The 25,673-nt window shown below is 38.3% G+C and overlaps 1 protein-coding gene across 15 annotated transcripts in view; it reads right to left on the bottom strand.

Moving 5' to 3' along the window:
* PCM1 (pericentriolar material 1) overlaps positions 1-25,673 on the bottom strand; it is a 46,753-nt gene that overhangs the window by 16,474 nt on the left and 4,606 nt on the right. For 5 of the 15 annotated variants that reach the window (XM_028744692.2, XM_028744699.2, XM_028744696.2 and 2 more), the window contains exons 2-26: positions 25,011-25,122; positions 24,136-24,381; positions 22,655-22,927; positions 21,715-21,885; positions 21,454-21,570; positions 20,012-20,200; positions 18,568-18,745; positions 17,645-17,754; positions 15,947-16,163; positions 13,304-13,505; positions 12,155-12,331; positions 11,131-11,291; positions 10,599-10,819; positions 9,289-9,437; positions 8,680-8,809; positions 8,146-8,262; positions 7,864-8,054; positions 6,796-6,999; positions 5,976-6,198; positions 5,158-5,303; positions 4,522-4,712; positions 3,455-3,632; positions 2,550-2,908; positions 2,266-2,433; positions 218-274 (exon numbers count right to left, since the gene is read on the bottom strand). In XM_028744692.2, coding sequence (XP_028600525.2) covers positions 218-274; positions 2,266-2,433; positions 2,550-2,908; positions 3,455-3,632; positions 4,522-4,712; positions 5,158-5,303; positions 5,976-6,198; positions 6,796-6,999; positions 7,864-8,054; positions 8,146-8,262; positions 8,680-8,809; positions 9,289-9,437; positions 10,599-10,819; positions 11,131-11,291; positions 12,155-12,331; positions 13,304-13,505; positions 15,947-16,163; positions 17,645-17,754; positions 18,568-18,745; positions 20,012-20,200; positions 21,454-21,570; positions 21,715-21,885; positions 22,655-22,927; positions 24,136-24,381; positions 25,011-25,106 — 4,471 coding nt within the window. In that variant the 5' untranslated portion in view covers positions 25,107-25,122. The remainder of the gene's footprint in view (positions 1-217; positions 275-2,265; positions 2,434-2,549; positions 2,909-3,454; positions 3,633-4,521; positions 4,713-5,157; positions 5,304-5,975; positions 6,199-6,795; positions 7,000-7,863; positions 8,055-8,145; positions 8,263-8,679; positions 8,810-9,288; positions 9,438-10,598; positions 10,820-11,130; positions 11,292-12,154; positions 12,332-13,303; positions 13,506-15,946; positions 16,164-17,644; positions 17,755-18,567; positions 18,746-20,011; positions 20,201-21,453; positions 21,571-21,714; positions 21,886-22,654; positions 22,928-24,135; positions 24,382-25,010; positions 25,123-25,673) is intronic. The other 10 variants (XM_028744698.2, XM_028744700.2, XM_028744701.2 and 7 more) reach the window with 10 other exon arrangements.

Here is a 25,673-nt window from a genome sequence, read left to right as displayed (position 1 = left end):
ATGCTGAATACCTTTGCCTTAACTGGTGGTTCAGGGTTGGCTATGACTTTCAGTAATAATAAAGTACCTAATCAGGAAAGCAAGTAGATAAAAAAAAAGTATCATTTGGATTAGTGCACCTTTTGCTAATTCAATAAGCAAGCTACTTGTTAGTTAGGACAAGAGACCAGAAAATCAAGGTAAGGTAAGTTTGGAAGCTAAGCAGCAAGTGCATTACCTGGTGCTTCTATGCATGCATTTCTGTTAGACTGCTGCAGTATTCTCCTAGCATGTGCTGCAGGAAAGGGGTGGGTGGGAAGGACAGACAGTGATAAACACAAAAATGTGTATCGGAAATAAAAGCAAGGTCTAATGAAATAATGGGAGAAAGACTACTTAGTGATCCAAATGAACAAAACAAAACAAATCTCCAGAGAACCTATGTCTCTTGGGGGGGGGGGGGAGTGATTTGAGAAAAGCATATTACCACAAAAATATCCAAAGGGGGGGGGGGGGAAATATTGCAGAAAGAATTTTTCAAGTATGCGCACTGGATTTCTCGCTCACTCTATGTCCACATACAGGCGTCTCTCCACTTACGCGGGAGTTACGTTCCCGGGTATCACATGTATACATGAAATCATGAAAGTGGGGAACACTTATCTAAGCCTCTCTGCAAGCCTCACAGCTGGGTGCAAAGGCTTCTGGGATTGCTAGCTGTTTTCCCACTCTTTTTGCGACATTTTAGCACTTTTCCAGTTTAATTCTTTTGATTTATTTCCGGGCGTCACACTTATACGCGGTCTAACTCGTGTACGTGGGGACACGCCTGTACACAGCTTCAATGAGATCATAATTGGAACTCGTTTACTAATAAAAACAACATGAAAATATGACCATTCAAAAATATGACCCTTCTTGATTCAAGTCTCAAGAGCACACTGGTCTCCCACGATTTCAAAGAACCCCAAAAGGGGGAGACAGAGAAAAAAAAGAAACCCATATGCACACACCACGTTGTTAAAAAGGGACACTGGAGGCATTCAGTTGCAATGCTAAAACACGGTTTAGTGCTACAAGAGCAGGCCAGCCTCCCCTTGCAATCATGTGCTTCCTCCACTGGCACAACTATGAGGAGGAGACTGGATTTTCCTCCTCCAGCTTTAATCACAGTTTATAGCATGTCATCTGAGCTCTAAATTGTGGTTAAACAGAACTAAGATTACTAGCCTTCATAAACTACAGCTTGTTTCCACTAACCGTAAGATTAACCCGGCTTGTCTGGGTTTGGACTACATGGCAAGCTGTGCTTAATCAGAAATGAAGAAGAGAAAGCTTCTGAATGCCTCCTGGTAGCGGCACAGGACGAGGGGAGGGAAGCGGGAGGCGAGGCTCATTCTTGCAATGCTAAACTATGGCTTCGTTTTCTTTCCAAATCAGCCCACAGGCAAATCATTAAATGTGCTTAACAAATATGTTGAACATTTGAATAGAGATGTGTGGGCCTTCCGTTTATGCTCTCTAATATCCAAAACTGGATTTCAAATATTACCTGCAATCAGCAGTGATCAAATATATACCTGAATGTGTCCCTTTAAAAGTGAAGAAACAACAACACTGAGAGCAGTAGTTTTAGACCTGTTGTTGCTATTAATTTTTACCCAAGCCTCTCTTAGTAAGAAGAAAGCAACTGAATCAACGCTTCAATAAAATATTCTTAAAAAATTAAAGACTAATATAATGGGCTGAATCTAGAGTCTCTTTTCCACAAACTAAAGAGACCACTCAATTCACTGAAGGAGCTGAGATCCAGCAGATGCTCCTGCTTTGGGGGAAGAGAAAATACATTTTTGTCCTATTCCGCCTCCTCTCTGCAATTCCTCCACACTATCACCCAACACTATTCTACAGGGTCAACCCAACCCTCTGAAGGAGGCTTTCAGGAGGTACAATCCATTACAAAATCGCAGGGGGAAATTAACATTAAAGGCTCAGTTCTATGCAAGGTCACTAGAAACAAGATGCCATTATATTTAAATATATTTAGGATTGCAGACTAAAATTCCATGCACGATCTTCAGCATACAATAGTTTCCATCTATACATCTACACTATACATAGTGTAGGTTTTAAAAAAATAAATAGCAAGTAACAATTATGTGAACGTAGTATTTGGGTTACCTGAAAATTCCCATCCCAGTAAGATTCCCAGTTCCTCTTCGAGCATGCAAGTAACCACTGAATTGCTACACTTTAAAATAAAAACTGTTAACTATTTTTAAGTACCTGAGGACATTTCTGATGATCTACTGTACTTAATTATTTTTTCTAGTTGCTCTCGATTCTTTTTACTGAACACCTTGGCTTGGGCAACTTCTTCCTTCCGAGTTGAGTGCCTGCTTCTGTTGCTCTTGTAAGGCTCGCATGTACTGGAAACACTGGCACTTTCAAAACCTTAAAATAAAAAAGATCCAATTTGTACAGCTTGCCCTTTCCATAGCCACCCTGCCCCCAGATTATTGAAAGAAAGATAAATAACCCCAAATTATGGGTGTTTCATAGGAACCTACCATTAGATCTCGATCGGTTTTTAAATTGAGAAGCATGCCTCCTCTTATTCTTGGACTTTGGTGTTTTGTCTTTGGAAGCTAGACTGGCCTGTGCAGATGCTTTCCGAGGTTTAAAGGTTTTAGTCACGGTGGTTGGATCCACTGGATCGGGCATACTACTAAAGCTCTCCAGCGATTCTTCATCAAATTCTCTCCTCCTGCTCGTGCCAGCTTGATTTTTGTGATTACCACATCCTGCGTTTTGTACCGGTATTGCAAATCCAGACTTGAGGAACAAATGTTTTTCTTTTCCTCCTTCCTGGTGTCCATTTGACCTAGTTGATCTATTCTCTGTGTCTTCTTCAGGTTGCAACTGACCTCTTAAATGGGGGGGGGGGGGGGGAGAGAATCAGAATCATGCGGTAAGAGTCAGAAGTTTTCCAAGAAAAGAAGTGTATTTCCAGACAACTATTATTTGAAATCTATAACCCATGCTGTTCCAAAGGTGTCCCAACCAATATTTTCTCATTAGGCATGGGAAAGTCTGATGTGGTCTTTGGATATAGGCAAATCATTTCTATTTTTCCTTCTGGAAATGAAATAAGCTGAACTGGTTCAAGAAATATATTGGATCTTTATGAGCTTAAACCAGCAACTAATCAGAGCTTCAATCAAACCCAAACTGAAATAAAACAGTTAATAGATTGTTTCTCTAAGCAAAGACAACTGGTTGCTTATGCCCCAAAATCTCATCCAAAATCATGATATTTGATAGGCTGATCTATAAAGAAAAAGTGCTTTCACAGAGATCAGCACAACAAAAAATACAATTTCATAACTAAATCACTCTTATAGGACAGGTTCTAATTTGAGCCTGAATAAAAAGTGTAGCTCACAAACAAAAGTTCAATTTAAGCTTCAAGTACCTTGGTTTTTCTACTCCACCAGTAGAATTACTTTCAAAAGGTTTTGGAAATGCCATATAGTCCATTTTCCCAGTGGTGTTAGGCTCTATGGGTTGCTGCTGATGTTCACTGTTCTGAGCTGTACAGTTGTGTGGAAAATCCCCCAAACCAGATGGAAACATTGACCCAAAGTTTATACCTGTGAAAAGAAATCACATCAGAAACATTACTCCTTCTACAATTCAAAAATTTATATTATAAAATACAAAGAAAGTTGTATGATCGACCATAAAAATGCTATCAAGCTTGTATCCAATCTTTTCCCATAATTTAAGTTTAAAAAAAATAACAAAGGGTGTGCACTGACTAGGGAAGAAACAATAACAACTTTTATACTATATTTACTGAAAACTATTCCTGATTTGAGTCACTTATTATGGCAGAGGCAACAAAACCACTGTATATATTAAGTAAAAGTATCCGTTGTTCTAAATAAACATTGCCTTCCACCAAAAGCATTACTTTATAGATGCGTTTTAAGATCTGTGGTGACTGTTACCACATCTAGGTGAGGACTAGCAAATTATAACTGGTTTATATTTAATCCTTGGGTGTTTTAATCCTTATATTTATCTACAACTATCAGAGAGTAATGGCTTCACATTATTATTTAGGAAATAAGAGTAACTCAAATGAACTCAACTTTATTATATACAGATGATGTCTAAAATATACAATGAAATAAATGCATATTATTATGATACATCCATGTAAGCTATTGTGTATCTAGCCTACTGTGAAAGCAAGGACTTTAAAACTTTTTTCCTTCTGAGACTCCATAGTTTTGAGGAAAGCATGTTAGGAAGATGGACTGAAGAGAGGGCACAACATTTAAGCCATGTTGTGAATAATTGTCCTACAATGAAATTAGTGAGGAAAAATTCACGGAGACTTGGGAGGGTTTGCTTTCAAGGTAAAACAATGTGAAGGCAAGAAATGCTGCTTTGAAGCTCTGATCTTGGGAACAGAGAAGCAAAACACATGGAGATCTGCTGCTAGTCATTTTGTGCAGTTCTGGAAATGCCTACCTGGTGGGAAAGAGGAGAAATTTGTGAACCCAGGCATGCTGAACAGGTTCATTGTTTGGGAAGGAAAACCAAAGGGACAAAACATAGTTGGTGATGGAGGCGGTGGAGCCCTGCTGTCTTTCTCCTTTGTAGTTGTTCTTGTCTGCTGTTGCTCTTGCTGGCGCATTAGATCATTTAACATTTGCTTCAACCTGTGAAATAATGGTATCTGAATTTCAAATACACAGACTTAATAAACACTCAAGGACAAATCAGTCTTTGAAGCTAACACTAGTAAGCAGAAATGCATCTGTTTCCAAATTTCAGTCCCTAAGCAATTTCAACAAAGGTTAAAATATGACAGAGCTCTAACATGATCACAGAATTATCAAGACGGACCATTACAGTCTCATTTCTATTGTGCTCATAAAAATAACACGTCATTTATCTTTGAAATATTACATAACATGTCACTACAATGTGTTTCTTGCACTGAGCTTCTGGAGTACTCTTTAATGCGGGAGCGCACACGTAACAGTCTAATATGACAAGTATTTTCTTAAATACAATAAATATAAGACACCATTTTTGTGCATCATTCCAGCCTGTCTTCTCTCAAATGTATGGAACAGACATCTATAAAGTTGAAATGAATACCTTTGAACATTATTTTGTTGCCAAGTCAGTTGAGTATAGCATTGATTTAACTGATGCATTATAAGGTGTACTTGTGGTGAAGCAACGTTACTGGGCAACACACTGTAAGGGCCAGTAAGCAATGTCTGCAACAGGCAGGAGAGAGTCTGCAGAGAAAAATATATGAAAATATAGATCCATTAAAATTAATTCTATTTATTAGATTTCTACCCTGCCCTTCCTTCCCCAAAGGAGGTGAGTGGGTATAGAATATTAACTTTTCATTCAGCTTCTTTGTCCCATCTTTCCACAATCTTGAGCCAGGATAAAATAACAAACATTCACGCCTTTAAAATGATATACGATAAAACAAAATGATAATGTTAGTCATTAAAATATTCTACTGCCCAGATCCTAACCAAAAGTCTTGCAGAACAAGAAGGATTTTATTTCTAAAATCTAGAAGGAAAACACATCTTTTTGGGGATCATTCCATAAACTTGCGACTATGCAATGAACCTAATGAAGTTCACTTCAATGGGTCTAAATATTCAATTCTGGAAGCCAGAAGCAGCAGGATCAAGAAAGGATGATATATCTGGAGTTGTTCTGACACATATTCAGAAGAAATGATAAGCTGGAAACCACCCTTTAAATACTGAAAAATGAATCCTTTAAAATTAATGGCAATCTCCCCCTCTCCAAAGTATAATCCCCTTCAGCGGTGGGCTCAATTCTGCCTCATCAACAAGACAGGAAGGACAGAAATGTAGGAAACATCCAGCCTGTTGGATGGGAAAATGCAGAAGAGAAAATTAAAGAAGTCTTTCACATTCTACCTGTTGATCCTGCATTAAAGTCTGACAAATATTGACACTGAATTCAAGCTGTTTCTTTAGCTGGTTAATCTGCTCTTGCCATTGTTCTTTCTCTTCTACGTGAGAAAGCTCAGACATCCAGTGATGGTTTTCTTGCCGCCGCATGCTGATATTCTGTTGCTGCCTTGCTTTAGCCAGAGGACGATAGTTTCCATCTGCTGAAAGAGGACGAGGATTCTTCCAGCTGAGAACAATGAGTGTTTCGACAAGGGATTACACATTTCTAAATTGTGCTCTTGGTACAAAGCATTTCATTAAGTAAAAAGCCAGTTACGAGGCCAATGAGAAACAAGCAATTCAGTTCTGAAGGAACACAAGCCTAGTCCAGAGCAAACATGCTTCTTTCCCTTCACACCATGCAGGTAACATGATGTAGTCACCTAATTTGTACAGTGTCCCTTCATCCTCTTTTTGATGAGCAGGAATTTCTTTTATCTGGCTTTGAGATAGAACACAATGCATAATGCCAGAGCTCTGTGTGATAGCAGAACAGAGGCATGTCTCTCACCATTCCAACAAATGTTTGGAATGGGGCTTAGAAGTTAAACATCAGTAATACTGCACAAATGAACTGTAGGCTGACCAATGAAATTACAGAAAATATTACACTAGATAGCCACACGTTCATAGTTTCAGGTTATAGAAAACCTTTCAGAGTAAACTTCACAGTATATAAGAAAGGACTAGCATCATAATGCACAGCTTAATAAGCAGCAAAGGGAAAACATTTTCTTGGAGCAGTTTACAACTTAACTATCGGTAATTAACATGCAAAACTAACCTCTCCTTATCTTCCTTTGCACAATATGTACTTTGATCTGTGTTATTGGGACACACGGAGTACTCATTGGAACTAGATTCTTGCTCCTCTTCCTCTTCCTCTTCCACTTGACCAAGCCCGTCGGAAAGATATGCATCTTCATCACCACCATCTTCATCTTCATCAAATGCACACTGAGTAGACCCTCCCCATGTTGCCATGGTTCTAGCATCAGGTATTAAAAAACAGTCATTCTGCTGCTAAAGTGTAAGGTAAAATTAGATCACTAAAAACTAAGTTGCATGCTGAATAAAAATAGCTAACATACACGTCTCAAATTAATCTCCTGTTCTAGAAACACAATTTGCTTTGATTTATCTCTATACCTTTCAGGAATTCTGCACGATTCAAATTAAATTTATGACTTTTGATTTATGTCATTTTTAAATTATTTCCCCACCTTTCAGAATATAAATTTTGTTCTTACTTGCTCCTGCATTTTTTAGTTCACAGCTATGTATTTCCAATATAAGGATTTAGATATTTATTTGTTTTTGGCAAGGCCAAATTGTTTATAACCAGACAGTGCCTGCTCAAGTCTCCTGGACTAAAAGTAGCAAGCATGGCTATTTAACCTGCTTAATCTGGCTAGTCATAACAGTGATTCAAAATCCACTGTGGGAATGAAGTCTTAAGAGGATTTTTTTTCAAGTGTGGGTATAGGAGAGGAGTATATAATTCAGATCCAGAAATGAACATCCTCAAGAACAGGGCAAATTTTTAGATTGGTATAACAGCTTGCACGCTGCTGATGAAAAGGTGCACAGACGTGAGGAAGCAGTATAATCATACCAGTGATCAAGTGTAAGTCTACTGGGGTTGGGGAGGAAGAGATAAGAGGGGATCTCTTACCTTCTTTAAACTGGTTAGCAGAAAGCAATGCTCAGATTGAGTATAGGCTATTCTAATTATGCCACATTTAAAAGTAACACATCTAAATCCATTTTTGAAAAGTTATTTATCTTTGCAGTGAATACAACTTAAATATACACCAGATGAGAAAGCAGGGTATTTTACTTTCTTTCTTACTTTTCTGTTCTGCTTTGTTGGGGAGTGCACTGGGTCTCTGATCCATCACTTTTAGTAGATCCAGCACAAGCAGATGTGGTATCTGCTAGGTCCCTTCTCCTCTGGTGCTCAGCCATTAAGGCTTCAAGCTGCTTCCTTCTCTGTCGCAATTCTTCTCTCAAAATCTCATGTCTGCGCATCTCAGACCAAAGCTGTTTAAAATAAAATATTAAGAGAAAATATTTTAATGCAATGCAATTCAAAATATGCTATTGCAGTTTTATACACAAGAATATGAAGCACCTCAGTATCGATTGTGGCGGTTTCTTCTGGTTGGACCACAATCTTGTTGGTTGCGCTGATTTCATTCGCAGCTGGCGCTGAAGTATTCCCAGGGCAATTATCCACACCAGATGACAACTAAGAATAAAGTGTTAAAATTACATTATTAGTATTTGAATAAGAACCTTTATCAAGTTAATGAAATCTGCGGCACCACTGGCTTTAGTGATCCAGTCAATTTCATTTTTCAACAAGCCTGCAAGCCAACACAAGACTGATGTCTACAAACTAATGCTCCAAGCTTTTGAACTACTCATCCAGCTATTTACAGACCCATCGTCTTTCAAGCACACATCTTTTTCTCACTATTTCTGACCTTTCAGTATATTGGCAATCCTATGCTCAAAACTCATATTTATAACCACAAGGGCTAACACACCCTTCGTTTAAATGAATAAATGTTAGGGTTAATAATCGTGTGGCTGAGATGCCAAGCAGGGTTGCCCTATGGATTTTATATTTCCCTCTCTCATGTTAAACCACCGTTCTACCTACTTGAAGATCTGGACAAGCTTTCTGCAACACCTGGATCTTTTCTTGGATCTTTATCAGTTTCTTCCTTTCTTCTTGGAGATGTTTCAATTCTCTCTGTTGCTGCTGAAGCTTGGCTTCATAAAATTTCTCTCTACAACAATAAAGCATTCTCATGTTAGTTTAAAATGTATTCTTCTTCTTCTTGGACCAATCAATTCTGTATTGGGCAAGGCCTTCCGGTTCCACAGCACTCCCAAGTGAGAGTGTTATATACCACAAACCAATGGCAAGGACATAAGGCCAAGACAGTCCCACCTAAATTAGAAAGGGTATATGAGGCCTTAGCTGAGGAGTTGAGTTCCTGTGGCCCTGTGGACTTGTTATGTCGACACTCGCCTAATGAACAATTTTCATGGAATGCATTGTGTTTGGGACCTGCATGTACAGTAAGTAAAGGAATGATGGCAGCCTAGGATTCCAGAAAGGCACTGGATGCAGCCCTGCCCTTTTTTGGAGTCTCTGCAGCATTCAAGTGGATTCCAAAAACTCTCACATTATATATAACCCCCTCAAATTCAGTCAGTAAATCTGCCTCATCATTAACTTTAATGCATGTGAAAAAGACTGTACCTTGCTTTTTCATTCAGAACTACACCTTTCTGGGACTTGTTTGCACTGGTTCGAATATTGTTTGGTTGCTGTTGCGCTTTTTCCTCTTCAGCCACAAAGAACTGATCCATGTTACCCTGTCCTGAAGCCTCTGGTTCCACTTCTTCATCCTATAATAGAAACAGTGTATTCAGCTATGACCTCACTGAGCCTTCCACCTTTCCTTTCTCTGTCTCTCTCTCTCTCTTTTGCGCCATCCAAAGCAGTTTTGTTGTCAGGTGCACCGGAGTCAAAATCCCATTGATTAAGCATGTTTTCAACACTTTCCTGCTGAAATCAATACAACTGAAAATGCTTTAATTTGACTGGAAGATGTCCCAAATAAACCTCCAGAATTGCTTGCTATTGGGTTCCCCCTTTTTCATGATACTAAAAATATGTCAACTTTTGAGACCATCTGTAATCGAGAGCTGGAAATATACTTTTTATTTAATACCTTCAGATACTGAAAAAGAAGTTTTCAGGTTTCTGCAGCTTAAAAGCATTTCATCATTTACTGATGAAGCCGGATTACAGTACGAAAAATGACAACAATGAACAACCACACACAATATTGGGCCAGATTAAACTACGCAGTTGATGGCAGAAGCCAGCTCAAGGATTCCCACTAGCACAGCAGGGCTTCCCCCATCCCCCCAAATCCACTCTTGCAGGTTGGGAGAACCCCTGAAAACAGCACATGGGGAGAAGGAAGGGGAAAGTGTTCCATCACTCAAGCAGAAATGCTAGGGCTGATGGAGTGAGCTCCTTAGCCTTACGTTTAATTCTACCCATTGCTTTAATTTAAGTTAGCAGAGAAGAGTTGGTGGAAGAAGATTGGAAGAAATTTAAAGACTATTTGCAGAAACATTGTAAAATTAATGAATGTTAAAATGATGTTGGATTGAAAATAAGTGGCATTAACAACAAAATTAATAAGAATATGTAAAAAGGAATTGAAATTAATGAATATACAGAGTTATAAAATGTTAAGATATAGAGTTAAGATTAATGAAAGAGGGTAAGGATTTGCTGATTTGATTATGTAAATGGGAATACAAGAAGGGGAGGTGAGAGGAGGTCAAAGAAACAAGCAAATGAGCTTAAAGTTAAAAAAATGGATTAGGGTTTTTTTTAAAGTTTTTTTTCTTATTTCTTTCTTGTTTTTTGTATGTAATTTTTGTTTTCTTTTTTATATGTATGTTCTTGTAAAACTTAATAAATATTCTATTAAAAAATAATAATAATTTAAGTTAGCACACTGGCAAGGAACTTCTTAAATAAAAACAGACCTGTACCATAGCAACAAGGTTTTGCAGTTGTCGAAGTTTCTGTTTTGCTGCTATAAGCCTGTTGATCTTTTGCTCAAATTCTGCATCAGCAGGAGCCTCCTCAGCTATGCTGGTTCTGCGGCTGGATAGGGAAGCTTCACTGGCTTGATCAGCTTCAGCATCAACTTCATCTTCACCTTGTGGAATATCAGCACCACCATCTTCTCTATTATAATGGCAATCTGAAAGAACACACTAGGAACTGAAATCACTTAAAATCTGGGCAACCAATTTTTAAAAATATGCCCAACCTTTTTTTTTTTTAAAGGACTTACAAAATTTACAGATAGAAAGCACCAGCTTAAGAGAGTGGCTCTCCATTCTTACACGTATCTTCTAAATACAGTGTATGTGTTCTGCTTCAGAAATAGTCTTTACCCATACACAAATCTAGAGAGTAAATTGATTAATCCCCATGTGATTAATAAATTGAGAAGACTTGAATACTGCCACACATTACATTCTCTGCACAATATACTATTTTGAAACGTACCTATAGTTGAGGGCATATTCAGCATCCTTATATTAGCAGATCGGTTGTTTATTTCACAAGATGTATTAAGATGCCTTCCATTTCTGTTATTAGTTCCACACTGCAAATTGCTATTACCATTGCAATTCATTTCTCCCCAGTTAGTGGTGCCCTGTGGATTTCTAGAGGAGGAAACCAAATTAAGCATCATGTAAATTTTAAGCACCCTTAGGTTTTTTACAAGCTCCATGACAGAATAGATTTTTTAAATTAAAAATTGGGAATGAAATATTTACAAATTCTAAGATAAGTGGCACTAGAAAACAATTATGATCCTCTAAAATCTTTATTTTACCAGTCTTCACCTTTGGTTTGGCACTTATGAAACAGATTCTGCTCCTAGTACTAGATCTTACCACAGCAAAAATAACTGACCTAACTAGAACTCTTATTTTCATACCAAAAATGAACTGAACATACCAATTGCAGCAATACAATCATTCAACAACAATGGATAAAAATCCTTTAAAAAAATTGTGTCTGCATTAAATTTCAGAAAACAGAAGTCTATACTTTTAGCAGTTTATATTTTATCTGTAAGCTGCCTTGAGTCCCAGTCTGGGGAAATGGTGGAATATAAATAAATATTGTGGTAATACTATAATAATAGTGGGTTCTTTGTCTTGTTTTTGAAATAATTTATCTAATGGGAAAAGTGCATCACCTTAACAAGCCCAGTTTCCCAAATCCCAAGCAAACAAAAGTTGGGAGAATTGAGTTATGGGAGCAGGGAGAGGGCGGGGAAAAACCAGAAGAGGGAAGAAAGAAGAAAAATAACATATGTACACCCTACATATCACTGCAGAAGAAAAAGCAGGAGAATATTAAGTTTGCACTGCTGCTTTCCCCATTTCTCATAAATACCAGATCAGACTTTAGGTATTTCTGACAAGATCAATAATTATAGCAAGCTTATGTTTAAGGTTATTTCTTATCATTATAGCAGCAGCACTTTAGGAGGCAACAGCCATAGCAACCAACCTACCGAATATTGGTAACTGGCTGTGGATTCTCATGGTCTGAATCACACTCTGAATCTTCTGTCTCCTCTTCCTCTTTAGTGTTTTCATTTACAGCATCTGTCATCATATCAGATGTCTGCTCATAGTAGTGGACTAATTCACGCAATTCATTTAGTCTCTTCCGAACTTCATTCAACTTCCTACAAAGGAAAGAGGTCCAACTGTCAGCTTGCTTTGAATAGTGATGGGGGGGGGCAACTTGAGATTCATGTTTATTATTTTATTACATCAAGGAAAGTACAAGCTGTGGAAAATCTAGTTCTGGACAAAGCAGGTTTCTCTTGATATGCACTGGGGAAATTGTGTGTGTATAGCCACAAAAATAATATTATAAATTAGGAGGATGGGAGAATGACAGAAGATGGGAACTTCTGATTACTTTGACTAGGTATAAGCTAGCTAGTTGACAAGACCAGGAGTTTTATGACACAAGAATAGCTAAACGACACCATGCCAGACATCTGAGTAGTTACTTTGAAATCTGGCCATCAGCAGCATTCACTTAGGTGTTCAAATCACTTCACATACATTATATTGTTTTAATTCTGGCAACACAATAAAAAGGTAGGTCAGTATTTTCTATGAACTGTAGATGGGGTACTGTGGCTGAGAGAGCAGCAGCTGAGATCTGAACCATATTTTCTGATTTGTAACTCCCCTACCATCTCTCATACTGTTGTCAATACTTTGCTTTTCAGAGCCTAGTTTAACATACGATTTCGACCATCCTGAAAAGAGCACATTACAGTTAATAATGCATGGCCAAGTTATTGTTTGAATTGTGTGTGTGTCTCCACAAGGTATAGCAGCTAAGTTTATTTAGTCAAAAAAATAAACCAGAATGTACGCGGACAATTGAGTGTTCAGTACCCAAGTACCTAAATTAACATCAAGCACCGAAGTTGGCTTTTATCTGCAATCGGTTTGAACACCCAACTAAATTGTTATCTATTGCAGTGCAGTCTCTCTCAAAACAAGTGTTAGGAAGCACTTGTGTCTTAAAAGCCCTTTCTTATATCGTACATATGCTCTCAAATATCTACCATGGGTAACTGCTTCATAAACCAAACTAATAAAACAAACTGTTTATCCAAAAATTTAGAATATATTACTGTAGCTTTTCTGTTGGATTTAAGTTGTCGTCCTCTTCGCTGTCATTCTGTGAGGTGACAGAATCTGGATGATAGGCAACAGATGATGCTAAGCTGTTAGATTCTTCATTGACAGCAGCTGCTATTCCTACAGGTGCAGAAGCTACTGAAGCTGTACTTCTTTGATCAACACTTCTCTGAGGAGACCCTGAAGCCGGCAAGACTGCAAATTAGATGACACTAGATTTCATCTTGTTTTATGCAAAAACCTCTGAAGGACTATATCTATCATAATTAAATGTTGCAGCCCTAGTATATTAATACACTATATTAACAAATTAAAATTATGACTCAGATTAAATCAAGCAGATTTAAAAATAAAGAATACAAGTGTTCATAAAAACTTCAGATGCCTTCCCCCCATTTCACTTCTAAGATAACACGTTGTTAAAAAAAAAAGGACATTTCTGCTTAAGAACTATTTTTACCCATATCCAAATTCAAATGATTGACCAATCACTGATAAAATCTTTTACGATGGGGATAAAGCCCATGGGGTCTGAAGCCTGACTTGGAAAGGACCACAGACAGTGCAGAGGTTTGTCATAGCAGTGTACTGGACCTGAATTCTAATGTAAGTCTGCTTACATTAGTCAGAATGTAATGTAAGTCAGAAGCCCAATAACTCCTTAATGCCTATTTTTTTCCTGTGGTCCACTTTCTTCCTCCAGCTCTACATTCCAATAGATTTTTCTATCTCCTGTTGGGCAGAATGGCGTTGACCAATTCTGCTGGGTACCCAAACTTGTGCCGTGATCATTGGTAAGCTTCCAAGTTGCAAGCTGTAGCTATACTAGGTCCGAGTGTCTGATCGAGCCTTGAAAAAAGATGGTTGGCCTTGACCACAGAGAATCAGAGGGGCATGGTTGCTAAGCGAAGGAATATGGAAAACCACAGGTGGCACGGTTGGTAGGGTGCCACTAAGGTGACTGAGACCTGTTCCCTTGCACGTGGACTATCATATCAGTGGTGTTATGGGGAAAGTATAAACTACATTTCATGCTGGAAGAGCATCTATTGCATGGGTAGGCAAACTAAGGCCCGAGGGCCGGATCCGGCCCAATCACCTCCTCAATCCGGCCTGTGGACGGTCCAGGGATCAGTGTGTTTTTACACGAGTAGAATGTGTCCTTTTATTTAAAATGCATCTCTGGGTTATTTGTGCGGCATAGGAATTTGTTCATTTTATTTTTTTTTCAAAATATAGTCTGGCCCCCCACAAAGTCTGAGGGACAGTGAACCGGCGCCCTGATGAAAAAGTTTGCTGACTCCTGATCTATTGCCTCTGCTCACTCCATGGAGAAGTGTGTTTGTTTGTGGTTGACAGGGGAGAAGAAATGATTAGGTCTGCTGCTGGACAGCTGAACCATTTTTTAGATAATGGCTGCATCAAGGCTTCATTCTCTGGGCTTGAATGAAGTGTTGCGGAGCCCATCTGCCACTGTGTTCCATTCTCATTTGATAAGCTGTGCTGTGCTAGACATTAGGATGGTTTTAGCTCCCTCTGGAGGGAGCAGCTACCAGTTGGAGACTTGGTTCTGCTTGATCTTGTGAGCTTTGATAGTAATATTTTTGTGGGCTTTCAAGCTTGAATGCACAGACAAGATGCCCAGGGCAGAACTCCTGCTAGTTGATACTGTCACAAGTATCTGGTGACAATCAGGAGCCTTATGTCAAGGTTTGCATCTATTCATTACAGTTATTCTTGTCAGATCTCACTGGGCACCTTGGTATTGTGAGTGGTATCACGGGTGGCAGTTTCCCCATCTTAACTATGGCTGGAACTCATGGAGTGTGGAATGGAGTATGAGTGACTTTTGTAATTTTGTCTTGAAATGGAGAAAAGAGGAGGAATCTGGATATCCCCCTAAAAAAACTGTCTAAAGGCTCAGACTAGTGGCATGCATCTAGCAGCCTTATACTTTTTTTACATTGTTGTTGTTGTTATTATTATTATTATTATTTTCAAGATAGTCTACAAAAGAGAACCATAAAACAAATATAAATCAAAAACATCAGAAACATAAGCAATTATTATAGCAACAGTAAAAAATACAAAAAGCAGTTGATATAAAATCAGTTAAAATCCTGGGCATTTTTTAAAAAAAATTGGGGGGGGGGGGGAATGTCCAAAACATGGCTCTCCGAGCATCTAAGTCAGGTGGTGGCATATAAATAGTATTTATTATTAAGAAAGCCTACAGAGGAGCAGGGATATTTAGAGACAGGCCTCTGGTGTCAGACTTAACAAACATGTAGGTTCCTTTTTTAAAAAAAAAAGATTTTCAATGAATATATCTACTCCATAGACACCTCTGTGATGATGACACCTCTGTGATGATGATGGCATTAAAATACCCTGTTCTTCAATAAAAGAGAAAATGGGAGATCAGATTGTATCAAATGTATCTTTTTAGGAGATAGCAGCCTTAATCATGTGTACATTGAAACATGAACTTCTAGCAGTTTCTCCCTTACCAACTTTTTAATTTATGACATAACAGGGAAAGTCATGTCTAAAGGAGACCTAACCTAGGAAAATTAGGCTGAGCAGAGGTTTGAATGTTTGTTGTAAATAACACCACCAGATTGCATGCTACTTACGGGATGAATTGTTTAGATGCTGGTCCCGAAGTGTGTGCAGTTCTCCTAACAATTTGTCCATTTTTTGCTTTTTACCCTGCAATGCTATCATCTTACTGAAGAGTTGGGCCTTTTCTTCAGACAAATGCTCAGACACCGAAGAAATCCTGCTCTGGGAAACCTCCCTGGTTAGAGAAAGACTCTCTGCTTGCCTTCTATTATCTGGAACAGGTTGGACCTAAAAGTAGACATATTTTATTCAAGTTAATTTCAGAACACTTAACACCACAATCCTATTACCACTTTTGGGAGAGTAAGTAAGTAATTCACAGAAGGGATTGAGATCGAGCAGAGGTTCCTGCAATTGGAAAGAGAGATGGACAACATAAGCAACTTCTCTGGTAGCCCCTCAAATTACCTTCCACACTGTTTCAAGGGTTCCCCCAAACCTACCACAGCAGCTTTACAGGGCTGGAAAAGGATGAATTGGCAAAAAAAGTCCCCTTCCCCTTCCCCTTGTGGAAACATGTGATGTGCAGAGTTCTGTTGAAGGGAATGCTGGATTCAATGGAATGGGACTTCCTTCAGACGTGTTTGGAATTGTGCTGTAATCTTTTTTTAAATGGCTATTTTCGATGACAGCATTTCATGTAACAAAATTCCAAACAGTTGTCACAGTTTGCATCAGTCCACCCACCATTTTCCTTTCAAAGCAGTCAAACAAAGAGAATTTTTTTTAATGGAAGTAGATTTGTTGAAGTGTTTTGTTTTTGTTTTAAAGATGAAGACTAAATTTCTTCATTGCAAGGAGTTGGATTAGACAACCCTTGAGACCCCTTCCAACTCTACAATTCTATGGTTCTATAAAAAAATTTCAATCCACATTACTTTCAACAGAAGGCATTTCAAGAAAAAACACTTCAGCAATGCAAACACATTAGCACTATTCATCAGGCTGTAGGAGAGGAAAAGATCTGATGCAGTTACTTTGCTGACAGAACACAGCTTTGCTGAGAGACCACCTTCCATTCTAGCTGTTAAACCTTTAAAACTGATGTGCAGTTTCGCTTTTTTCAGCTTGCCCTTTTCTGTCATACTTTTTGGATTTCTAAGCCAACAGACAGTCTTGTTTCTATTGATGTTATTGTTGGTTTCTGTTTCTCTCACTGAGCAGCAGCTGCAGTCACAAGACTGTGTTTACATTCCACAGAGTCCAGATACTGTTGGATTCTCACGGGAAAGGGAGACTGGATGTGACGTTCACTGGTTTCCTGTTTCTTAGTTCTGTCGTTTTCTTTGAGGGAGTTGCTCTCTGCTCTCACAGAGGCAAGATGTATATTTGTGTGTTCTCGGTATAGCTTAGAAATAAAGCTTAGCAATGTAGCACCATACCTGCTTCATCCTTTCGTTTGCGGACTGGGATTAAACTCTGCTGGGCTCAAGTCAAGATGAGCCGTATCAGCTCAAGGGCCGGAGCTGAATAAACTAACAGTTATATGTTGCCCTGACAGCCTTTTTGACAAACGGGCAGGATAAACTTTATTTTAAAAATGAAGATTCCATGGCAAGTGCTAATTAAGGAATCGATAGCAACTGGCAACAATCAATACTATAATGCTCACTTCTGAAATGGAATTCTCCGTAGCAGAAAGCAAGCCATTTTAGACTGACTTGATTAGCAATATAATCATGTACACTACTCAATATAAAAAAGGGTACCTGAGAATCATGAAGCTGGTTGTGAAAGCGCTGAATTAAGTCATTTAATTCTTCATTCAGCTCTGATGTTAGACTCACTCCTGAAATGCTACCAGTCGTTTCTGTTACAACTACAGGTGGGAGAGGAAAATGGAACATTTTATTGAAGTGCTTAAGTAAATTTGGAACTTATTAAACAGAGGTTTTTTAATCATACAAAATAGGGCATACAGAAAAGACATTCATGTAACAAACTGGAATCCGAAAGACTTTTAAAGGTGTGGAAATTATTTTTTCCCACTGAGAGACTGCAACTCCATTCATTTTCTACTGATTACTAGAAACTTGAATCATAATACAGAATTCAGCATGCCCCACGCTAACTGCCTGCCACTTTCCAAATGTTTCTCAGATTCTCCTATCACTGTTACTTATTTAGGCTGTTCATATGACATAAAGCAATTCTTATCTGTTCTGTTTTCAGTTCAGAGGAAGGCTAAAGACCAGAGGGTGATACCCAATAGTCACAATTCAGGCCCAGTGAAATAGAGTAATTTATGTCTTATGAATTCTACTCTGAATATGTGGGTATTAACCAGAATGCACATTCTCAACCTATTTCATTTAACACGCTCCGGAGTAATTTCTTAGGTTCTTATTTAAGAAACACCACCATTAAAGTGAATAATTTAATTACTGGGAATGCAATAAAAGGTACAACATCTGAGACTTTCAAGTTAGCTCAGTTGGTTAGAGTGTGGTGCTGATAATGCCAAGGTTGCAGGTTTGAACCCCATATGAGACAGCTACATATTCCTGCATTGCAGGGGGGTTGGACTAGATGATCTTCACGGTCCCTTCCAACTCTGATTCTATTATATCAAATCAATAATTTAATTGCAGAGGAAGAGGTCTTTTGTTCAGGTGTCTAAACCTCAACATACCAGAATCATCCATGACAGCAATGGCTTGTTCTGCTTTATGCTGTAGTGCAAGCAGAGCAGCTTGTCTCCCTTGAAGAGCTTTCAGTTGTTCCTGTTGTTGTAGCATCCTCTTCAATAAATCATGTTGCTTCTTCAAATTTGCAAGCTCTTCTGTAGCCTCCTGCTGAGGATCTCTAGCCTGAAAAATATAAAGGGATGAAAATGAAAATAAAACAAATGGGATCAATATTCAGCTGCCCATTAGCAGGTAACTTAAATTTTTAGACAGTGTGGAGAAAACAAACCTGAACCTCTAAATATGTATGGTGTTTTCTTTTCAGAAAAAAAGAATCCACGTTATTATCTTAAAATGTAGTGAAAGCAAAATTCAGTTTTCTGATATGCTTGCTTCCTCCCACCCCATAATGTATTAATTGGAGTTATATTCAATCCTTTTAACACCATGCTGAAATTTGGTATGCCATTTCAAGCTCTCAGCCCTTACAGCAAAATCCTATACTTACAAAGAAGTACCACTCTTTTTATCAGGCCGTATTGCCATAGGTAAAGAGGATAGTACTAATATATTTGGATATGATCCTGCCTTTTCTATTTAAAAAAAGGCTTGCATAATAGCTTCCATGCAATGACAAATAAGAGTTCTCCAACAAGAGCACTGTCGTTCCATTTATTTCAATGAGAGATAGTCAAACATACAACTTCCACTGAAATGAAAACTACTCAAATTGGTATGCAGTGCAACACTGATTATGTAAAATCCTGTATTACAATGAAAACTGAGGAGAAAAAGAAAGCCACCAAGAGAAGCAAAGACCAAATCAGAATTCTTATCACACAGCTTAAATATCTTCCCAAAAATGCAAGCACAAAACAAATTTCGTCATCTTTAATTCCTCATTTACGGTAAATGTTTTAAGATAAATAATTGGACTGGGGAAGAGAAACAGAAATAAAAAAGGAAATGTTAAAAAAGCAAATCCAAACAACCCCAGTATTAAAGGGTAAGAACTTATGATCATGCCAATGGTCCAGAGTCCACATTCTGTTTCCATTTTAGAAATAATCAACCTTTTGGAGGGGGGGGGATGATAAAATGTTTACTATAACAACAGCATATATGCCCCATTAACACTATTTTCTTCTGAAGTAAGAACAATGTGTGACAGAGACAGGAAGATATCTGAGCTGAGATAAATATTGTTGCTACATTATTCTTTAACTTATTTGTTTGAACAGGCCTTTAAAAAAATAAATGCAAATGCAGCAAAGCAGACAGAAGAATAATTTCACAGATAAATAGTGCATAAAGTCAAGTATTTAAAAGAACAAAAGCAATCATTGAATGCACATCAAACTGCTGTTACAGAGAATTTATTATAAAGAAAAACTAGGAATGCAGATTGAGCCCCTATATTGATGTCCAAGGCAATATTTGGTAGTGTACCTTTGAGAGTAATCCAGGTTCTTGGCTATTAATCCTACTAGACCAGATTTCCCTGCCATTCAGAGCAGCTCTGTCATTTTTCACATTTGGACTTGCTGTAACGGCCATGTCTGAAACCTGTCCTTGAGAAGCTGAATTCCCTAGTTTGTCCTCAATGCAGGGCCGAGCTCTCAGACTAAAAGATACCTCCTTTATCAAATAGTTTAGTAAGTTAGACTGTGAACATATATTTCTGCTAAGCATAGTTTAAGTTTATAATACCGCTGGCCTACTCCAGTTGTAATTTGTCAACATACCATATTACCCAGGATCCGCTTTTAACCCAAACATGCATCTGGGGAACCATTTCTTAATCTTTTACCAGATATTTGCATGGTGGTAGTGCGCCTGTTCGGACCCACATTGGATCAGAGCACAACCCACTAAAGGGTCCCAAAACCACCAACTAAGCCCCCCAAACCCACTGAAGACCACTGACTTAAAATATATTAAACATGGGCATGGTTCAACAGATTTATTGTTACAAAACGTTAAAGATGTCAAATGTTACGTTTCAGAGGACACATGCATCATGAGCAGATCTCTGAATCTCCTTGTATATGGCTCCTTCCACCAAACTTCTTAACTGCTTTTTAAACTCTCAGAAGCTGAAAGAAGCTGTTTGAAGATTTGGCAGAAGGGTTCCCAACTTCTTCCAAAGTGCCATGCGGTAGGTAGGGAAACTCCAATATCAAATGATTTGCAAACATGAATAAATTGCATGGTGCCACATGTAATTTCTTTTGACTGTGACAAAAATATTAGGACTGTGGGTATACAAGTTGCTATGAGGATAAACCGCCAACTAAGAAGCTATGGCTATAGTCCGAAGCATCTCACCAGGACTGCACTGTAAAAGCTTATATGTACTTTGAGGTCATTCTTTTAGTAACAACGAAGTACAAATAAGCAAGGAATGAGATTGCAGACAGGTTTTAACACATCATTCTGAAGAGAATCCTAAATATAGTTTAGGCAATGAGGAATGTGCAGTAACATGGCTTCAACTTCAAACCTGCCTTGTGCTTAATTCCTGGTGGCAAGCCTTTGTCTACAGACCATACATACTGAGTAAAGGGTGAATAGTATCCCAAAACATTAGGTTTTGCATTGCTATTCATGTTGGGGATAAGGGGGACTACATAGAGGAGATACTGAGGTTGGGGATAGGAAGCTGGCTACAGTGGGAAGCAGGAGGGAGAGAGGAAAACCCAGTTTTCTGTTTCACTGTAGTTAGAATCCAGGCCATTATGACTTAAAATTGTTACATTTATTTTAATGTTTCCAAAATTTGTAGCTTATAAAAAGTTTTCCTGGACTAAAATTAGATTCAGAACATAAGTTATCTGGAGAGAGAAATGCATCTTCATCTCTAGCAACTTAATTACTAAAAAGAAGCTTACCGTTGTATCTGAAACTTCAGACTGCACATCTATGTTTAGCGATGTGCTCTCAGCTACAGAACCAGATCCCACAGCTGAATCTATAGTCCGACCATCCTCCTCCTCATTTTCTCTAGCCTGGAACATTTTAGTGGCATAAACAAAAAACTACATAAATGGGGTAAAGGGAACATTAAGGGGAAAATATGCTACGTTTTAGATTCATCCCCCGTACTATTTTCTCACACCATTTGAAAAAGGCATTTAAGCTTTCCAACTTACAAGCATCTTCTGCAAAAATTTTAGGTATGATTTCTCCTGTTCTTTTAGATGATCTATGAGATGTGACAAGCGTTCCACATTAGCAGATCTCTCATTTTTCTCAACTAGATCATCTCGCATGGAACTGGCTTTTGCAATATAGTCACGAATTTGAATTAGTCTGCTCACAATCTGAAAGTCAAAAAAAACAGTAGAGTCAATAATCTGTGATGGGCAAATACGAGTGATGTAGCAAGTGTAAAATGTTGTTATAAAACTAATGGGTGAAAAAAATGTATGTTGTAAAACAGAACCCATATGGGATATAAACACCACAAAAACCAAAGTTACACCGGCTACAAAAGTTAGACCCATATTTTAAAAACACACAAACATTACATACAACAATTAAAAATGCACTTCTGTGACTATGACTCTAACAGTGCAATCCTGTGTCTGCTTAGAAGTAAGACCAAGTTCAATGGGGCTTACCATTACTTAGTGCATACAAGCCATGCTGGCACATGGTGTTGCCTTCTGAAGTTTTGATTTTATTGTTTTATATTTTGTATATAAAGCAGTACAATAATGCTTTAAACTGATAAAATAGATGGCAATCCTGCATTTTAATTTAAAAATGTTTATGGTATTTAAAATGCTACAGAAATAAATTAAACCAGTCCAATTGCTTAATATCCATTTTTTACTAGCAGGACTTGCTTAACTGAGTGTCCAGGCCTCCAGATGAAAACCATGTTTCAAGTGAATACATTCTTTAAAAAAGAAAAGTGCAATACATCCACAGCGTGCATGCTCTCTCTCTCTAGTTTCTCAGCGTACATTTGCCTTATGTTCATAATAAACCCTCAAGAAAAAAATACTATTTTAAGGAGCCCTCAATAAACATTTCATTAAAAGATCTTTTTCAATATGAATTGGAAAATTTAACCACTAATATCACCTGACTACTGTCCACTGCTGGTTCACCTCTTCCATCTTCTTCAATAGAGACAGGACAATTCTGTAGCAAATCCTTACTCAAGGCAGCTGTAAATAAGTCTTTATATTGCGATGATCCCCCAGTTTCTTGTGTCTGAGAACTTGTTGCAGCATCTTTGCCTTTGTTAGTATTAATCTGCAGTGACAGGAAGTTGAATGGCTTTCTGCTTTCATTAAGCTGGCGTTTGTTGTTAGCAGCTGTTGCTCTGCCCTGAGAATCACTTCCAATGCTTCTCTACATAAGAGTGAAAGACCACAAAATGACTTACAGCTTTCTTTCAAACACTGCTCCAGTTAAGAAATTCTGTGGGGTTCTTCTGGATAAAAAAAAATGAATGACCATTTTCCCTCCCAGAGCAATGAATTGAGTTGCATTGAGTTGAGATTAAAGAATTCATTACTATGGCAAAACAACATTGTAGAGAATAGTCTTATATCCTCCAAGTTCTCCCAGCTTAAGCTTTGTCCCCATCCTCCTATTCCTATTCCTAACTCCCTAGTTTCTTCATTCCCTTCCTGCTACTAATATGAAAGGAGTGGGAACAGAGTTGAGTTCAATCACTACCCAGGCCCCATATCTTCTGACTTGTAGCCAATGTAACACCTTGCCATGAGATCCAGAATTGGGAGAATTCCCCCCCCCCCCCGCCTGTGTTTGTGCATTTGTGTGTGTGTACATAAAATACTCGAACCCAAGATCATCCAATGAGGCGGAATAGTGGGAGACTCAGAACAGATTTATTCACGTAGCCCATGGTTACGAAACACATAATTAGTTATCACAAATTGTAGTGATGGCTGCCAACTTGAATGGTTTTAAAAAGGGGATTGGATAAATTCATGAAGGATAAGGCTACCATACTGATGACTTCACCTCCAGTATCAAAAGCAATATGCTTCTGAATGCCAGTTACAGAGGAATGTAAGTGGGAGACAGTTTTTGCTCCCATGTCCTGCTTGTGAGCTTTCTATAGGCATCTGGTTGGTCAGTGTGAGACTAGATCAACAATTTTTATGCTGTTAACCGTAGGTTTCCTTTATCTGCAGCAGCGAACACAACAAGGTACTTGAACAGAGGAGCAGCAGAGGATCCAGTTGGCTCATTTCCTACCTACACATGAAGTCTAAGAGTTATGAAGATAGTGTCTATAGCCATAACTGGAAAATATGGAGAGAGGCAAGCAATGCTGTCACGCTTGCTCAGAAGCTAACAGCTGCCCAAGTGCCTGACAGTGGACTTTGCAGCTGACCTTTTCTCTGCTCTTGTCAGACAGGATTAAAATTTAGCTGCAAAGCGCACAGCAGGGCACTTGAGCTCATGCTAGCTTCTGCACCTCCCTCCTGCCTCTCTACACAAGTGAGACAGTGGCTAGACACAAGAGTTTCCTAACTTGGAAACGAGGGAGGCCACCCAGGTCACTTTAGTAAAAACAAAGCACATACCTGATCTAAATCACTGAAGTTTATTCTTTGTTTAAGTTTTTCAAGTTCTGCCTGCTCTGGAACAGACATTTGGGTAATGTATCTTGTATGAGGGAAAGTATGAGGTGTCTTTGACTTTTTCCGTCCAATTCCTGGTGTCGATTCTGGTGAGATGTCATTAGTAAGTCTTGTTTCACTTTCACCAGTAACCTTTTTCCTGTTTTTTTCTGAAGATCTGTTGGGTCTCTTTGGCTGACCACCCCAGCCCTTAAAAATCAAACAAAGAAACAAAACCATGTACGTCATCGTTAAAGAAAAATGATTACTTAAAATTCATGATTCTTCCCAATACCACACAAATTGCCTTTTAATTAATTTTTAAAAACTTATTTCCATTTTAAAGAAAGTGTTCAGCATGCTGCAATCTACTAGCATTTTTCAACAACACTGTGAAACTGATTTCAAGCATACACTTTAATATTTATATTGTTTTGGTAGAAGCATCACATATCTTTAAAACTGCCTGTGGAACCCACTTGTCAATACAGGCAATCCTTGTTTTGTGCAGGGGTTATGTTCCGAATCCCTGCATGTGTCGGCAAAGCACACACAAGTCCACTCTGCCCCTTCTCTGTTCTGCCCCTTTCTGTGATGTCTTTATAACGTATTGGGCCCACTTCCAGGTCTAGCACCATCTGCAATAGTGCACCATTCGGATGTGCGTAAATCGATCACTGCCTGTATCTAGAAGAGTTTAATATTAATTTTTTGTTCTTATTTTTATTTTTTATTTTTCTCTTGTGAACCATGATGAGATCTACCGATGAAGGGTGGTATACAAATTAATAATAAGTATTAACAGAAATAATAAGTATTAAAAGAAATTAGTGCTATACCGTGTTGTTTAGTCGATCATCAAGGCTCTCATTGCTCCAGCCAGGTAAGTCACGATCATCCACTCCTTCTTCAAAAGGGCTGCCTCCTGCTGCCATGTTATGTTATTCACCACTAAAAAAACAGATACCATTATAAGACAAATCCACTTTAAAAGGGCCACATTTCCAGTCTGTACTAAATGCTGGACACTGGGTAAGTCAGATATAACAGGAAACAATTGTCTCTTCCTATGTGAGTGAGTGTGCACATGTCCTGGGATCACACAGGCTAGTTCATGTCGCCTTCACATGGTTTATTATTTCTGAACCAGCCCTGGTCTCTAATGTTTGGTTCTGCACACTAAACTTGATGCAGTATTTGTTTGTTTCCATACTAAGCTTATTTCATATACAAGAATGAGTTGATTCAGTGGATGCAGCATTTTTAACAAATGCAGATTTATATAGATTTATATTATATATAGATTTATATTACTCCCAAAGTAAGTGAATATAGGGTCATTCCACATCAGTTCAACGTGGTCATGCCACCCACCGCCTCGGATTTTGATGAAACTTGGTGTACAACCTTCCCTTATGGTTGAAAGAAACCCCCTTAAATTTTTCCCCTCTATCTCGAACAGTTTAAATTTTATAGCACTTCAAAGTTTCGTGAAATCTGTG

Source organism: Podarcis muralis, chromosome 9 (assembly GCF_964188315.1).
Source record: "Podarcis muralis chromosome 9, rPodMur119.hap1.1, whole genome shotgun sequence".
In the NCBI taxonomy this organism is placed as follows: domain Eukaryota; kingdom Metazoa; phylum Chordata; class Lepidosauria; order Squamata; family Lacertidae; genus Podarcis; species Podarcis muralis.
This window is presented reverse-complemented; position numbering and strand designations above follow the sequence as displayed.